This window comes from Lepidothrix coronata, unplaced genomic scaffold, assembly GCF_001604755.1.
Source record: "Lepidothrix coronata isolate B3197 unplaced genomic scaffold, Lepidothrix_coronata-1.0 Scaffold26, whole genome shotgun sequence".
Taxonomy (NCBI): domain Eukaryota; kingdom Metazoa; phylum Chordata; class Aves; order Passeriformes; family Pipridae; genus Lepidothrix; species Lepidothrix coronata.
Window position 1 is genome coordinate 956,155 of NW_016690206.1, and position 17,211 is coordinate 973,365.

At 35.0% G+C, this 17,211-nt stretch overlaps 1 protein-coding gene across 9 annotated transcripts in view; it reads right to left on the reverse strand.

The window, feature by feature from the left end:
• The window catches only part of CDH18 (cadherin 18), a 486,743-nt gene that overhangs the window by 22,923 nt on the left and 446,609 nt on the right, over window positions 1-17,211 (reverse strand). For all 9 annotated transcript variants that reach the window (XM_017809411.1, XM_017809412.1, XM_017809409.1 and 6 more), the window contains 2 exons: window positions 15,270-15,406; window positions 2,076-2,197 (listed from right to left, as the gene is read on the reverse strand). In XM_017809411.1, coding sequence (XP_017664900.1) covers window positions 2,076-2,197; window positions 15,270-15,406 — 259 coding nt within the window. The remainder of the gene's footprint in view (window positions 1-2,075; window positions 2,198-15,269; window positions 15,407-17,211) is intronic.

Here is a 17,211-nt window from a genome sequence, read left to right on the forward strand (position 1 = left end):
CGGCTGTTAAATTGCAGTGTTACAGAAATATGGAGTCATTCTCACTTGCAACAGTAGCTCAGAGAGAAATACGACGCTGACCCAAATAGGAAGCAAGTGCAATTGTACCACTTAAATATCACCTTTTTTTTTTTAGTTTTTTACAAGTTCTAATTCTCTTATATTTGGCTTTATTTGAGGTTTTCAGAAACTATTTTTACTTTCATAAGGATTTAATAAGAGATATTCAGTTAACAGACAGACCGACTTAGATTTTCCAGGGCTTTGAATGAGGTGTCTCAATAAGAGCACTGAAGAAAGCTATGCAGATAGTTATTAGATAGGAGGGAAGGTCCTTGTACACATAATTGCTTAAAAGAAACGGAGTCTTTTCTGTAAATTGTCTATTCCATGAGAAGGGAAAGTCACAGAAATTTCCTGTTTATGTTTGACCATTTGTTGATCAATGTAACAATAAATGTCTTATAGGATACATAAAGTCTTAACTTCATATACATGATGATGATCTCTGAGCTGACTATTACTTTTAATGATATTGGTGTTATTGCAGGCAGCTTTTTGCATTCAGTGCTTACTAGTGGTTAAAAAGCAAAGCCACTGTTAGAAATTGCTATGAAAGTACTATAGAGCAAAGCAGAGATCATCATATACTATGAAGCATAAGCTATTATAAGAATTATAAACCACTGCATACCTGCATCTTGAATCTTGATTCCCCCTCAGGGTGAATAGAGAGGAATTGGAGAAAGTTCAAGGGAAGAAAATATGAATGATCAAAAGTCTAGAAGGGCTTTATCACGGCTTGTCCCAGTTAAGTAGGACTCTTCAGTTTGGACAAGGGATGGTTAAGGGGCAACGCACTAGAGACTTATGCATGGCACAGCGATAATAAATAGGGATCAACTGCACTTTCTCTCCCTTTCCCTCAACACAAGAACTGGTAAATATCAATGGAATACTGCATGGGAAGATTAAAAAAAAAAAAAAAGGAAAGAGGTTGTAGGTTTTATTGAAGCATGCAGTTAAAATGTAAAACTACAAGGTAGTAGATATCAAAAGATTATGCTGGTTGTGGGAAAAGCTAGCCAGATTCATATGCCATGGTTATTAAAGGATTATTAAAAACACAGACACCACATTTGGGTCAGGAAATGATCCACAAATGATCTGAGACCAGGGAAGTACTTGGTTAAGTATCATACATGCTTACCACCTTCTTATAATGCTCTTTAGGTGTCAGCTTTTGGACATTGTTAGAGTGAAGACAACTTTGATCAGGCAATAGTCAGATGAAGTACAGCATTTTTATAACCTATGCTTTAAAATTTAAGAAATATGCCACTATGCATTTATGTACACTGCTTTTAAGAATTTGAGGAAAAAAATGTTATTACTACTAATATATTCTTCAGGAAAGATATGAGCTCATAATTGAAACATACGACCTGTGCAATAATGCAAAACTAGCATAGCGTGGTGTGTAAAAACTATGCAGAAAAGCAAAGACACTTGGTAAAATTGTCAAACTCTGGATAGCAGTGAAGTGCATGGATCACAGGAGCAGTGGCTAGAATGTGATTCAGCTATTTACTCTCATTCTAACCCTCCCCATGCTCATAGTTGTGAAAAACTCATTCAACATCTCTTCCAAAATGACTCTGCATAGACAAAGACAAGCAACATGCAAAAAATGAGGATGTTAGCCATGTTCACCAGCCATTTCAGTAAGCTTTATTTGAAACCTTGCTACTATGTGGCATTTAGATGAGAGATGTTAAATCTGCTTCATTCACTTCATTCAGGATAGTCAGGTTTGTCAAATTCTATCACTTATCTGACAAGATTAAAGTTTTACTTGCCTTTACAGAAGAGAGTTTGAGTATTTTTTTTTTGCAGCAACAAGACAAATTTCCTCCCTTCACCCTAATACAGTTAAAAAGTTGAATCAAATGTGAAATGCTAAAATGAAATCAAAAAGAATTATGACATGTATTCCCCAAATCAAACTTCTGACATGTTACATTAACAAAGTAATTGTTCTTTATGACTGGGACAAAGATAACTGTGAGAGTTACCTGACCAGGCTTTGCATTTTCACAGACGACTACATCATAATCTCTGGCAAGCTCTGGAGGATTGTCATTGACATCCAGTATTCTAACACCAACTGGAACGTGGCTCACCAGTCCAGGATTGTCTGCAAAACACACAGGGGGGTATTAAGCCCTTTGAAGTACTCAATATTCCATTGCATCCTGAATTTAAAGGTGGCTTATTACAGAAATTTTGGTAGCAACGTATTAAAAGGTATTTGCTGTGCTTCACGAACTGTTTTGAAAAAACAGTAAGCAAAAAGAGTGGGAAGCATGGTATGAGTCCTAAGTCACTTAAGTCAAATGTAAGTTATGATCAATTGCTTTGCAATGAATGTGAAAGTGTCATCACAGTACTGAATTAAATCTAATACAAAAATATTAAAGCATTTTTTCTTTTTCACAGTTCCTTAAAGAGTTGATAAAATAAAATACAAACATAATAAAAAAATACAAATGCGTAAGCCTCTCCCAAACTGGAGTTCTAATTTTTCATAAGTTGTTATGCTAATTCTCAAAATAATTTTTGCAGGAAGAAAACAATGTCTAAGTACCAGTGTCTTAGTCTGTGATCTGTACTTTCATGAGAGCTCACCTTCAGAAAGATTTCACCCTAGCACAATAAATAGAATCCTTTCAATGAGAAAACACTTTACATGACAAAATGGAAAAAAGCCCAACAATTCTTTTCAATCCATAATATCCTTGGTCTTACTTCTAAGTAATAAGGTAATTTTATTTTATTGAAAGAATTAGGCATTTAAACTTTTTATAATTAACTAATATACACCTTCTGAAGTCCATATATCAATCAATTAGATGACAAACTTCATCTTCCATTCACCAATTAAATGAGACTATCAGTAGAAGACAGTAAAGTCAATCTTTCAGATGCAATAAAATGGGGTATTACAAACTGACATATTAAACTTTCATGTCCCTGTGAGTGTTTATGAAAAGCAAAGACAAAAAAAAAGATAAACATTAGTAGTCTAAACCTCATTCTCCTTTGTTATTTTGATTGTAATTAATCCAAACCGTGTTTCTGTCAAGAGGGTCATTTGTAAAATGCTTTATTTTTGTCAAACCTTTAATGATCTCTGCTCAGAATTCTGGAAAGCATTGATTAGACATATACTTGGTCTCAAAGTGATCAGTGATGTAGGCTCATAATGAAAGAATATTTGAGAATGTTGAAGTTTCTTTTGTCAAATGGAGAGATCTATTTCTATCTTCCCTGTTTTCACATGGGATACTGGCCAAAGCATCTAGGGCTTAGAAGATCTCTTCAGATTATTCACATTCTCTTTTTAACTAATAGGTCTACCTTCACCTGATGATTTTTCTTCACTTTTGGAACTTAGTCAGTTATCCCTGTAAAATGGGAATTGAAAGGAGATCAAAAAAGTCAACAGAAGACTTGACGGGTAACAGAGGAACCTCTATTCCCAATAACATTAACGTTAGGAGTTAGAAGAATACACTCAGAAGACATTTATAGACTTGTAAATTCTATTTTCTTGCTGAAATTTTCCTTAAATATTCTTATTTTCAGCTTTACCCTGAACCTATGAATGTCTTTGTACGAGGTAAACTAAGGGACTAAAATGGGCTATCTCAATTGTGTTCATGCAAGACGGAGGGTTTCTATTGCTATACAGAAAACACCTTTAGTGGAAAACTTTGAGGAATGTTAAAATGTTGGGGATATGTGAAGTGAAGGTGAGAAGGAATGACTCTTTGCTGTCCACTAAGTGTCTGGGAGAAGGGAACCATTTATCTACTCTCGCTTTTATTACTGAAGGAATCAATCTTCTCTCCAGGACACTCCTTGCAGTATGATTATTAACAAAAAGATGTTTGTTTCTTTCCTGGAGATAGGTCAAGAAACTGTGCAGAATAGCATAAGCAGTAGAGATTTAATATTTCTTACTGTTCACTTAAATATAGCTTACAACAGATTTAGGTAACTTCTTTCGTCAACATCATCAGACAATGCAATTACAAAAATCCTGTGATTACAACTACAGAACATGGTGTCTAGGGCTAAAAGAAACTTTGGTTTTGATGATTTGTTGAGGTTGTCACGCATAATTTGTGTGGGATGTGAATTAGAAAGTGGTATAAATGAAATGAAGGACACAATGCACATAAAGAAAGAGCACACAAAAGCATAGAAAGGAGATAAAAGGTGGAGATCATAGTAAAGGGTTAAAGAGGAACAAATCCATTTTGGAGGGTATTCAAAACTATAATGAAGAATTTGAGGATTTTAATACTAAAGAAAACTCAAAGGAGTTTTAGCCAGAAGCCAAAAAAGGTTGTGATTATCAGGTAATCATAGGATCACTGAAAAAATCTTAGTTGAAAGGGACTTCTGGAGGTCTGAATTTCCAGCTCAAAGCAGTGCCATCTTCAAAAGTATAAGGGGATATAATATATCTAAGATGAAGAGAGTAAAAAAGCTGGAAGAGGACAGGGCAGAGGGTACCAGAGATATAGGACTGCTCTTTAGGTCTGGCATGTTTGAGTAGTTACTGTGGAAGGAAAAATCAAACTTTTTAGTCCAGCGTGCGGCAAAAGGGTTAATGGTTTTTTTTTCAGTATAGTGTAGCAGACCTCTTTGTCCCACCTTAAAGGTGTCCTCTTGTATGCCAGTCACTACTACCCAGACCAGTCTTACTCTAGTTGGTTAGATTTGCAGTATTTTCACAGAGATATTTTATGGAGATTCAGAAAGTTTACCTTTATTTCTTCTGCAGCTGCTTTTCAGTACAAAGAATTATGAATACCTCACCAGTTTGAAAGAGTTCTTAATTCACAAATTATTATTAGTATCTCTCTGGAAAGAGTTACCTCATGGGATCACTGACATTTCCAGGCAAATTTCCATACTGACAACCTACTCACTACAAAATGCTAATAGGGACAGTATTAACACCACTTACAAAAACAGTCTGGAAGATTGTGCATATAACACAGATTTGCATCCAAGATGACAGAACAGTTTATAATGGGGGAAGAGAATGAGAATGAATTGAAGCACATACAAGCTTTTTTCTTTTTTAATTTTTCTTTTAAGGTTTGTTTTAGAGAATCAATATAACCTACAATCTTTTTCAGGTGTACAACTCAGCTGTGATCTCCAAACCACTCTAATAACTGGCCCTTTTAATAGTACCTTTTTTGTTAATTAGACAAATTTCTTGCAGCAGTTTGGCAGATTTCCAGTTTTAAGATAATCAGTGCTGACATAGATTTCAGGCCTGCACATTATAAAACATTCTGTGTCCTATTAGCATTATGCCCCTAGAGTAGATTTTTCAAAGTGAATGCTCCCTGTTTTAAGGAGTAACTGAAGCAGAAACATTGCTCTGATTCACCTATGTTAGATACTTGCTTTCTTATGCTTGAGACTTTTCCCAGAATAGATCTTTTCTCAGAATACTAAATATCTGTAAAGTGAATCAATTTCATTATCAGATCCTCCACCGGTAAGTCCACCCTAAATTTACAGAAGACCCTATCAACAGCCAGTCTGAAGCCTTCAATTTTCTCTTTCATTAGTTTCTGTGGGGCCGACTTTAAAATCCATATTTAAGAAGAAAGCTTTCTAATATAGCTACTGCTGTCTGATACTTCCTTTTCATTAACAAAATTCCCATGGGCTTTATGAAAATAAATTCTACCTGAATGACTCTCAGAATAGAAGTCCTGAGATGAACAGTCTTTTGTGGTTTTGTTTATTTGCTTTTTGTCTGTTTCATTTTCTTGTTTTATTTGTTATTGTGGTTTTTTTGTTTGGTTTGTTTTTTTTCCTAGACTGGTAGAGTTAAACAGCTATGAACTGTTTAACTATAGTATATAAATCCCATTTTGACATCTTTCCAAGACCTTACGAGGCAAACCAACACAGGAAATTACCAACTAACTATCTATACCCTTACTTTTTAAAGAAAAGTATAAAGGGCTCATCACATTTCTCTAATAAAGATTAGTTTTAACAGATGAGAATAATAAACACAGATCTAGGAAGGATAAAATAAACTACTGAAGCAGAGCTAAAGTGATGAAATAATGTCTAATATATAAGTGACTGTAGCAATATTCAGAAAATACTGGGTTTAATTCAGGATGGTGTATACGTGATAAACTAAATTTTCTGGCAAGTTGAAAATTATGCATAATTTAGTAATAAGTGTAATTTTCTAGTCTGCTTTTTTTCAGCTAGTGAGTACTTCTAAATATTGTTGCCTGTAGTTGGCTAGAAAATGTTTTAATTTTTTTCTTGTAGCAAAATTTAACTTTTCACTGAACACAAACCTGAAGGCACTGCTCACTTCTCTTAAGTTATGCTCGTAGTGATAGAAGCAGCAGCTACAGGAGCAATAGTAATGATTATAGCACTGCAGCAGACTGAAAATATTTAGAACTCTCAAGCTGGAAAACCCTCTGCCTTAATGCAAGCAAAATTCTGCAGCTCATAGACAACGTTAATCAGCGTACCACAAAATATACTGGTTCTGTGGCCAAAAATGTCTGTTTTGAGACTCTGTTACTGATTTACAAAGCCTCAAACAGGGAAATAAAAGCCATGTGATCCCAAAATCTATCCCCTCTTTGGGACCCACCTTGGTAACCAACAAAAGCAATAGCCTACATCATCTTCAGATGACAATATAGCAATATCTTCATCATAGCTTTCCCCAAAGAAACAGAGGAGAAGAAAATCCAGTATGCCTAGAAGCCAATGACCAAACCAATATAAACAGAGAATAAGCACCAAAATTGGAATTAGATATATCAATTCTTGAACTAGCTGCCTTTCAACAACTATTGGATTTTTTTAATAGTTTTGTGTAGGCTTTCCTTATCACATTGATTAGCACATTTTAAAGAGTGGTAGATACTGCTATATCCACGCAGTCTTTAAACACTTCCAGGGATAGTGATTCCACTGCTTTCCTGGGCAGCCTGTTCCAATGCTGGACCACCCTATCAGTGAAGCAACTTTTCCTAATATCCAGATTAAACAACTTAAAACTATATCCTTTTGTCCTATTGCTTGTTACTTTGGAGAAGAGATCAACCCTCATCTTGCTGCAACCTCGTTTCAGGTAGTTGTAGAGAGCAGTAACATCTCCCCCGAGCCTCCTTTTCTTCAGACTAAATTGTTGGACTCAGCGATCTTAAAAGTCTTTTACAAACAATGATTCTATGAATTCATATTGTTGTGAATGATATCCAATTTGTCACTACTCCATGACAAATACAGTCTTAAAACTTAGACCTTGCAGTTTTTAAAATCTACTTTAATCTTTTAATTGATTTCATATTTAGGGAAATATTTTTGTGGCAGATTCTGTTTCTTGGAAAAATAAGGTAAATATTACCAATACCAAAACTCTTTCTGAAACTGAGCTAGCAGGTAGAATGCAAGTGAGGTAAAAGACAAAGGATGAATGTGATTTTTTTCCTGGTGAAGGTAGGGTTTATGATAACAACATTATTTCCACTTCTGTAATGTACCTAATAGAGTTAATAACAAATGTAGCAAAACAATACATGCAACATGTATGCAACAATATTTCCCTGTAATGATGTTAAAAAAATTGAGTGAATTTCACTATTTAAGTCTATTCTCTATTGTTAAAAAAAAGCTTTTAGTTTTGAAGAAAAAATTTGACATCAAAAATCACAAGGAAATTTTTTATTTATTGTAAGAAAAATATTCACTTCAAAATAAAACTGAGGCACAAATCTAGGAACAAACTCAGTGGTATTAAATAATCATCCAATTCTCTACAAGACACAGAGTGTTAGCAGATTATAACACTGTAATTAGATTACTTTCGTAAAGATACTGAAAAGGGAAAATTTTCTAAAAATTAATTATTTGACACAAGGTATTAAGAGTTACTCTTGATTATGTGGAAAAAATTAAAATTAGAAAATAAATTTTCAAAAATTCTTGTTGGGTTCTAATTTTTTCAATGTCGTAGGCCAGGAAGCTATTACTCCATAGACTTATTTCCTTCAGGCAATGCACATGTTGTTTAGACAAGTTTCAAAATAAACAGAAATTAATTGTGGACTTTTGCCTTTTGATTTTACTTCTCGTAATATAAATCAGTGTGCCTCTTAATAGCATTAACAGGGATACTATTTATACTTTACATTTCCACTCTAGCTTCAGTTCTCCTTCTTCATATGAGAGTCTCAATATATTACCAGGAGTAATATATTTTAATATTCTTCCAAAATCTCATTAATGTCTCTTCAGCTACAATGCAAACATAAAATGTGAAAAAGAACTGTCAAGTTCTTCTCATGACTTGCTGTTCATCGATGGCAATATGTGTTGGCAATATCCCTGTGTTCCTAAAGAAAAGATATAACTGCACCTCACTATGATTATATACTTCATCTGTTTATTTAATGTAATTATAGGACTTTCACTATTCTATTCATTCAACATGTCAAGCGGTTTTATATTTCGCTGCTGAAAATTAGTATTTGTCTTTATGCATCCTATTTTCATCTGAATTGTGTAACTATATCTTTCCGTTATTGTTTTTACCAACACTTACTGATTTAAAAACTGCTTATGTTATAATTAGAAAATGCACTTTAATGCTTTTTACTCTAATTCTTGCAAACTAACTGTTCCAAACTCTTATTCTTGTGAGCCATCCTGCCTTTTCACATATTTTATTTCTGAAAAGGTTTTGTTGGCACTCTACGAAAATACACCTGAAAGTTATTTTTTTGAATGTTTTTTTGTAATGACTGTATTTTTCTGGTATCTTTTCAATACCACATCATAAGGTATTGCATATTTTGTCAATGAAACACTTCTCTAACATTTCTATCTTTTTCCCTGAAGCTAGCATGAAGAACATGCACAGCATAGTAAATAGAGAAGACATAAACAAAGACAAATATATTTGTTTTGTTGGTTTTTTTCCAAATCTGTTTTTGTCTAACACCTTGAAGATCTCTGGTGTTTTATTTCTGTAAAATCAATTGCATAATGATGTCTCTTCAGTATTTTTATTTCTAATCTATTGCAGTATGAAAGCTTTGTGTGTACAGTATCCTTTCATGTGGTCATTTGTCCACTCTTGATAGGATTTTTTTGAGTCTGGAGGATGTGACAGAACCTGGCAGGAACACTGTTATAGGAACACTGTTATTTCAGTTCTCCTGTTCTCTACAGCCTTTCCACAGCTTACAAATTAGGAACTCTTTATTGACCCTTCAAAGACAAGTTTGTGTGCTCATTGTATTTAATTTGGTCTTTTAGGTAAATAGAGGGAAACTATCTGCTTTTCCATTCATAGCATTCTGGAGACACTCAGGAATACCATAACTCCATCACAAAACTATTGATGATCTAGTAAACCCAGAAATCCATTTCACATACTGGTATGCATACCAGTTGCATAAGAGAAATGTGTGAAAAATTCCCAAGAGAATCATAGAATCATAGAATCAGCTGGGTTGGAAGGGACCTCCGAGATCATCAAGTCTAACCCTTGATCCACGACAGCCGTTGTTGCTAGACCATGGCACTAAGTGCCACATCCAGTTTCATCTTAAAAACCTCCAGAGATGGAGAATTCACCACTTCCCCGGGCAGCCCATTGCGATGCCTGAGTAAAAGCATCTTTAAAATCTTTGAAATATAAGCACTTATCTTGCTCTCAAAAATTGTGTTTCTCATTACATGAACAGTTATTACCCATCTAAATGTCCAGTACTTTATGAATTCCAGCTGTTTTTTGATGTTAGCATCATCGGAAAGCCATATCTAGAAGCTGGTTTGTTCTGTGTCTACAGATACAGTATAAATTTCTGTACAAACACTGAACACAGTCAGTTCTGTTTTTATAAGTAGTATCTAAAAGGAATTTATGATAAAGTATTCCTTGCAACATTTCTAAACAGAATTTTCCAGTGAAAGCTATAATCCTCACTTTGATTCTCAGGTCAAGACATTCTCTGATTCCTTCAATCACCTGTGTTTATTTCTCCCTGTGGCTTTTATTCCTTCTTCTTGAGTTTCAATGATACTATCATTTGTCTTATTTTCAGCACTTCTTTGAAAAACTTTGAAGTACATGTTTATTTTTCTAATTGAAATTGGCTTTGGAACTGGCTAAAGTCCATCCATTTGCATTCACTGCCCCTTTCTCTTGCAATTGCTGTGATTTGGGGTTTTGCTGCTATTGTTGCTTTTGCTTTTGTTATCAGCACTAATATACGCTTGAAAGAAACCTTAATGGAATCACCTAAAATTATTTTTAAAATCACCTGTTTTCTTTGAGAATACATCACAATTTGTTGTCTTTTCCACATTCAAAACACAGTTTCCAATATCAGAAAATCATAGAATTGTTGGATTTGGAAGACACCTCCATAGATCAACAAGTTCAAGTCCTCTGCTCAAAGCCGGATCAACTAGTGTACATTGCTCTGAGCTATGTCCAGTTGGGTTTTGAATATCTCCAAGAGCTTAGAATCCACAAGGTCTCTAGGTGACCTGTCCCAATTTCTGAGCAATTCCACAGTAAAACTATTTTCCTTATTCATTTAAATGGAATTTTCTGTATTTCAATTTATTGCCTCCTGTCATTTCACTGGATACTACTCAGATAAGTCTTTCCTTATATTGATTAATAGTTATTTAAACACACTTATAAGATCCTTCTGAGCCTTTGCATCTCCAGGATGAACAGTCCCAGCTTTTTCAACCTCTCCTCTTATGAGAGATAGTCCAGTCTTTAATGATTTCATGCCCCTTCACTGGACATAGTGCAGTATATCCATGTCTGTTTTGTACTGGGGAGCCCAGATCTGGACCCAGCATTCCACACATGGCCTCATCAGTGCTGTACAGAGGGGAAAGATCACCTCTCTCAACCTGCTGACAACAGTCTTTCTCACACAGTGCAGAATGCCATTGGCCTTTTCTGTCGCAAGGGCATATTGCTGGCTCGTGTTCAGCCTTCATTCACCAGGACCTCCACACCTTTCTTTCAAAAGCTGTTCTACAGAGAGTTGGCACTGCATGCGGACTGGTGCACAGGATTATTCCTCTCCAGATGCTGGACTTTGCATTTCCTGTTATTAAACTTCACGAGATTTCCTGTTCGCCCATTTCTCCAGTCTGTTGAGATCCTTCTGGTTGGCACCACAATGGACTGGTGAATCAGGTATTACTCCAGTTTTGTGTTGATGTCTCAGAGTTTTTTGGATTTTTTAACTTTTGTAGATTTTAGAAGTAGTTGCGTAGTAAATGTAGATTTTAATGTAGCTGTATTATATCACTTATGCTCTAGCATAATGTTTACACATACCCAATCCTATTATCCCATTTCATATCAATCCCTCTAAATTCTATTAGTGTGTTTAGTTTTCTTTTTAAGGTAGAATTGTAGAAAAGCCTGGATCAGAAGGTATCACATAGAGACAGCTAGCTTCAAGCCCAGAACTTTGGAGGAGCTCCAAGGACTATACGTGTTGCAAAGAAGATGAGGAAGAAGGGGTGCCAAAGACCCCAAACCCAGTTCCCGAAGGGGCGTGTCAGGGGGCAGAACTGGGCAGAACCGCAGGGTGGATAAATCTGGGATTGAATGGACCTTATTATAGAATCATAGAACCACTGTTTGGGTGGGTGCGCATCATGTGTATTCCCCCGGCCTGTAGACTGATTAAAGAACCTACTCTCTCTGTCTTATACACTAAATTGGCCTAGAAAGTTTTTTTCTGTGGTCTCTTAAGGCAACAGTGTCATATGCAAACTGGCTGAGAGTGTACTCTGTTCCACCAACAAGGCCATTAATGAAGAGATTAAACAGTATTGTATCCTGTATCAGACACTCGGAGTACTTCCTAGTGACTGGCCTTCAGCTGCTGGTCACAGCCCTTTGAACCTGCCATTTCAGACAATTTTCAATCCATGTCGCTCTTCATTTATCTAGCCTACACTTCTACGATTCTTACAAGAATCTCTCTCCATCTTCCTTAATTCTTAGCATCTAGGGAGGTTATTTTGGAATTTGAATCACTTTCTATCATTGAGTGACATCATCTCAAAGAATTCTAATTGACAAATCCTACACTAATCCCTAAAATAGCTCAGCCTTAACTTCTTCCACTTCCAAAGGGACAGCAATTTACTATGACTGTATTTCATCTGACAAGTCTTTCATCTGTTATATTTTCCTATTTTCATTAGTCTTGTCAAAGCCTTGTTCAAAAACCTTTACTAGAACCAAGGAAATTCTATCTCCTCCCTCTTTCAAATAGACTTATATAATTTTTTCCAAAGAATTCTAAAAAGACAATGAAAAGCCAGTGAATAATTCTATGTGAAACTGTATTTTAAAATACTACTACTACTACTACTCCTTCCCCCTGCCCCAGACATAGTCTGTAGATCTTACAATAAAAATACAGTATTCCTTAATCATCTTATTCTCTAATACCATAAATAGATTACAGGAAGTACCAGTACTGAAACAATCAAAGCAAGAGCTTCTGGGCACCAAAATCCCACTCTTCCTCACTGTATACTGCTGTTTAAGAACAATGTATGTTAAAGAAAAAAAGGATTGCCCATCCATTCTTATAGTAAGGAACTCTGGTGTGCTTTAAGAAGTAGCAGCATAAATAGAAAAAAATCATTGATTATTGTATCAGCATTACTCCCACAGAGGAAAGTGGTAGAACTTCCACTGACTTCAGAGGACACTTGACCAATGCAGAGTGTATATCAAAAACTAAGATGAAAAGTGAAAATAAATGTCTTATGGAAGGTTCAGAAACAGTAGCATAAGGATATCATACATTTGAGGGTAGAAATATGATGCTGATTCTAACTTTCAGCTATGCAAAGCAAGCCTAGCTACAACTAGCTACTGAAGGGATGATAGGTAGAAACTGAATTCTATCAGTGAAATGTAGCACAAAATCAAGAGAGGAAAATACTTCAAGAAACTAACTGCAACCAATGCTTTATTTCTGCAGAGGACCTCTTGTTGAAGCAGTACAATCTTTCTGGGCCTTGCAGGTTCTGCTATGTTCCTGGCTAAGCAGATGGTGTCAGAAGCTACCAACGCCTTCTACCATGACAGATAAACTTGAAGACTCCCACTGTCACAGCTAAACAACACTTTGGTCATAGCCTTTGGCCTATTTTTCAGCTTTAAGCTTAGTTCTGCAATACCTTGTGCATGGACTTTAAAGCAAATGCCATAAAAGATTGTAAATATGGGATAGATAGCACTTAAGAGCTTTGGAATTGATGTGCCATACAAAACATATGCTTCTTGCTCCACCATGGATTCATTTACTAATTTCACAATGGATTTGGAAGAGTACAACAGTGTTGTAATTTTCAAATTACTGCAAATAAGAAAATGGCTGAAGAAGCAGACACAAGAAAAGGCTGCCTGTTATGTCAATCTCTCTGTCATCCATCTCTTCTTCACTACTATCTCTTCCTTTCTTCATAGCTGAATTTTTTTTCCAACTGACACCATAGATTTATTTATTTTTCCAGCTCCAACTTTATCAATAACAAAGGCAATGCAAGTGAGAAAAAAACAGATCTGTATTTTCCTGTAAAAAGTTGCACCTGGAACAGACAATTCTAAATGTCTTTTTAAAAAGACATATCATCCTTATTATTTATTCCATTCTATATTAGTTATAAACATAATCCTCATTTCTCCATACTATTCTCTCAGCATGATACATGTAACACCAGTCTTTTGATTATGTGAAATAAATAATGTGTAGGAAGCTCTGTTTAGGTTTTATGCTATTGAGATTTATTTCTGCAAAATAATTACATTTTGATGGCTTCCAGAAAAGGACTCATGACTACTCCTTTTTTTCAGTATCCCACTGTAGTTTTCAAATCTTATTTCAAATTAGCACTTACTGTTCATCTGCTTATAATTAGGCTTAAATTATATTTTATTTCATGCTGCACTGAAATAGCACATTATAGATATGAAGACACTGATAAGCACGTAGAAGTGTCAGTGACTACCTTTTCAAAGAGCTAACCATAAAACTCTAGATTTTATTGTTTACTATAGAAAAGTACTTAGCTAAAAATGTCAATTTAGTTGTGAAAGTAGGTACAATAATAAGAAACAATTTGTTGTCCTTATAAAATTTGTTCATGCTGTTTATTCTATGCATATGCTAGTGATCTAGTGGTGGAACAGATTACATTTTAACCCAGAAATGCACAGATGAAAGAAGACCAGACTCAAAAATACCAGTGGCACCCCTTAAAAGTAAACCCTGCATTTTGTTATATGAAAATGATGGAATACATACACAAAGAAAAAAAAAGGAAAAATGATATTATGAATAGTGCTTAGCATGGTTGAATCTATTGATTCAGGTTAGGATTTTTTTCCTTCATTTTCTTTGTTGAGTCTTTTAACTTTAAAACTTTTACTCTTCGAAAATAAAGACCCGGTAATGAAAAGGTGAACTGAAATGTTCTTTAAACTGTCCTTGCCTCATGTAAAAATATTTATCTGGGACTACTCAGCCAGACATTTTTTGATTATTGCAGGGCTTATCTGAGACAATGGAAATTCATCAAAATTAGAGGACTTTCAAATACACAGGTAAGTATTTATTGTATCTTTACCCGGCAATTTGCCTAATAAAAGGCCAGAGGTATACCCTGATAAATTAACACAGGCATATTAACATCCAGTTTGCTAAAACAGTTCAATAGTAGATACAAGAAAGAAGGATGTATTTCTCAGACAGTACTATAAAGTGTTAATTTCTAAGATATATGAACTATGAAACACAAAACAGAGAAGGTGTTGATTTTAGGACACAACATGCTTGAAACTGTTCCTAGGTAAACTGGCTGCCTTCTGTTACATACAGAAAAACATGGTAAATTTACACAGGTAGAATCACATAGGTGTGTGGCATTTTGTTTTCTTGTTCTGTGGATTTAGGGTATTCACAACACACACACAGAAAACTCTCCTTTATCCAGACTGGCTAAAAACCCAATGGCGTTAAAAAGAACATAACATCTCAAGATGGTGTTTCTTAAAATCTGAAAATTATTATTTTCCTTTCTAAGTTTTATGTTTAATACTATGTGCCAAATATATTATTTACCTATCTCAGAAGCAGCCACTGTGATGTTGTACCAAGGTGTCTCCTCTCTGTCAAAGATCTTGGCAGTCTTAATGGTCCCAGTACTAGCATCAATGGTGAAATACCTATCTTCTTCTGTGTTATGATCAATGAAATATCTATGAAGAAATATAACAATAAATATATACTTATTGTAGTATATATAACCCAAAGCAACAGAAAGCTACATAAGAATATAACTTTCAAGCTTTAAAATCAAAGACATTTTTAAAAACACCCTAAGAAAAAAAAATCTATATTATGGAAAAACCCAATGTAGCACCATATTCCATTTTTTTCATAATGTTTCATTTCTTTTGATACACAAGGCTTCCACTGTGAGTCACAAGGATATAAATTGCTAACAGGTGGTATTTTACACAGCAGTATACAATCCTGTCAAAGGTAAGAGACACATGTATTTTGACTAAAAATCGTGAAATGGAAAAGCAGAAAAGAAAGCAGAGAGATATTAAGATATTATTTTTCTGTTTATTTGCTTGTCACTGCGAGCCACTGTGCTCAGCGCCGGTACCTATTTTGAAGTACGTCTCTCTGACATGAAGTTGATGACATGATGACACAAGCCATTTTGAGCATAACCATTACAGAGATTAATGTCAGAAATGGCTGGTTCCCAGAGCTGCAATTGATACTACCCTAGAAGCAGAGCTAAGCATCCCTGCTTTACAGCCTTGGATTCTGAGCACTTTGCCTGGCAGAGAAAGTAAAAACCTTGAAGCGGATAATGGAAGCAGAGGGAAAGAACACAAAAGAAGAGGTTGACATTTTTTCTCAAAGTCAGAATAATTTACAATGACTTTTAACAAATGAAGCAATTACGAGACCCTATCAAGCCTTCTTCACTACCTCCAAAAATAAAAAATAAGGAAATAGGTTATTTTATATACCATAATTATTTTTCCTTATAATTTGTCAGCCCTGCTTTTATTCTGTGAAGTTTTTAACATATGGAAGGTATATAAAGATCAAAATGATTTATTTTCCCCATCCAATTGAACTTATTTGTACATCAACAGAAGTATAATTGTCAGCTTATAAAAAGAGGGTGCACATAAAAGCTGACAAGCTCAAAAAAATTAAAAATAATTTCAGTTTTATTTCTCTCACAATGTACTTATTTATGCTATTTGTGGAAAGGAAAAGTAAACAAACATTTAATTGAATGCTATACTAAAGTGAGAGATGACGTGAAAAAGCAAAAGAAAGAAAACACTTAAAGAAGGAAGCAGCAACTTGAGTCACCTTAACTTGTCAAAAGATCAGACACTCACTGGAAAAGCCAGCTAGGACCTGATGATTTAGTTTAGATCTTCCTTAGTGGAGAGAATCTGAACCCACCTCTCCCATCTGGAAGCAGTGTTTTACATCTGCCTTAAAATGTACTATTTTGCCTATTGGTACTCCAGAATACTTTTCACGCTTCCAGTATTTTTAGCAATAAAAGAACCGTAGTTCAGTCACTAGAAATCAAAGCAGCCAAAGTTAGGCTTCTTGCCTGTTCTCCATCTTGCCTTTTGACATCATGACGAGTGAACCCCCTCCCATGTGACTTTAGGAGTTGTTTAAGAGACAACAAACCTCAGTTCCTACCCTATTTCTCTGGAATAAGGATTTAACTTGCTGTCTCCCATCTGAGCTAAGTCAGAACCTATTGTGCAATTCATTAATTACCAACTCCTGAGAATACCTCATTCTAAAATACACCAGAATTACTCAATAAAGACACTTTGAAAGTGCAATATGGTAGCTGAAGTTGCTTTAAACAAGTGACAGACTCAAACTGTCTCCTTATGAAAATGGACTGGCAAAATCTTGATTATGTAGCAGATGGGGCAATTTTTAAGAGTTTAAGTCAGGAATTTATTTTTTTTCAGAGGACATTATTTAATCAGAGTATCCC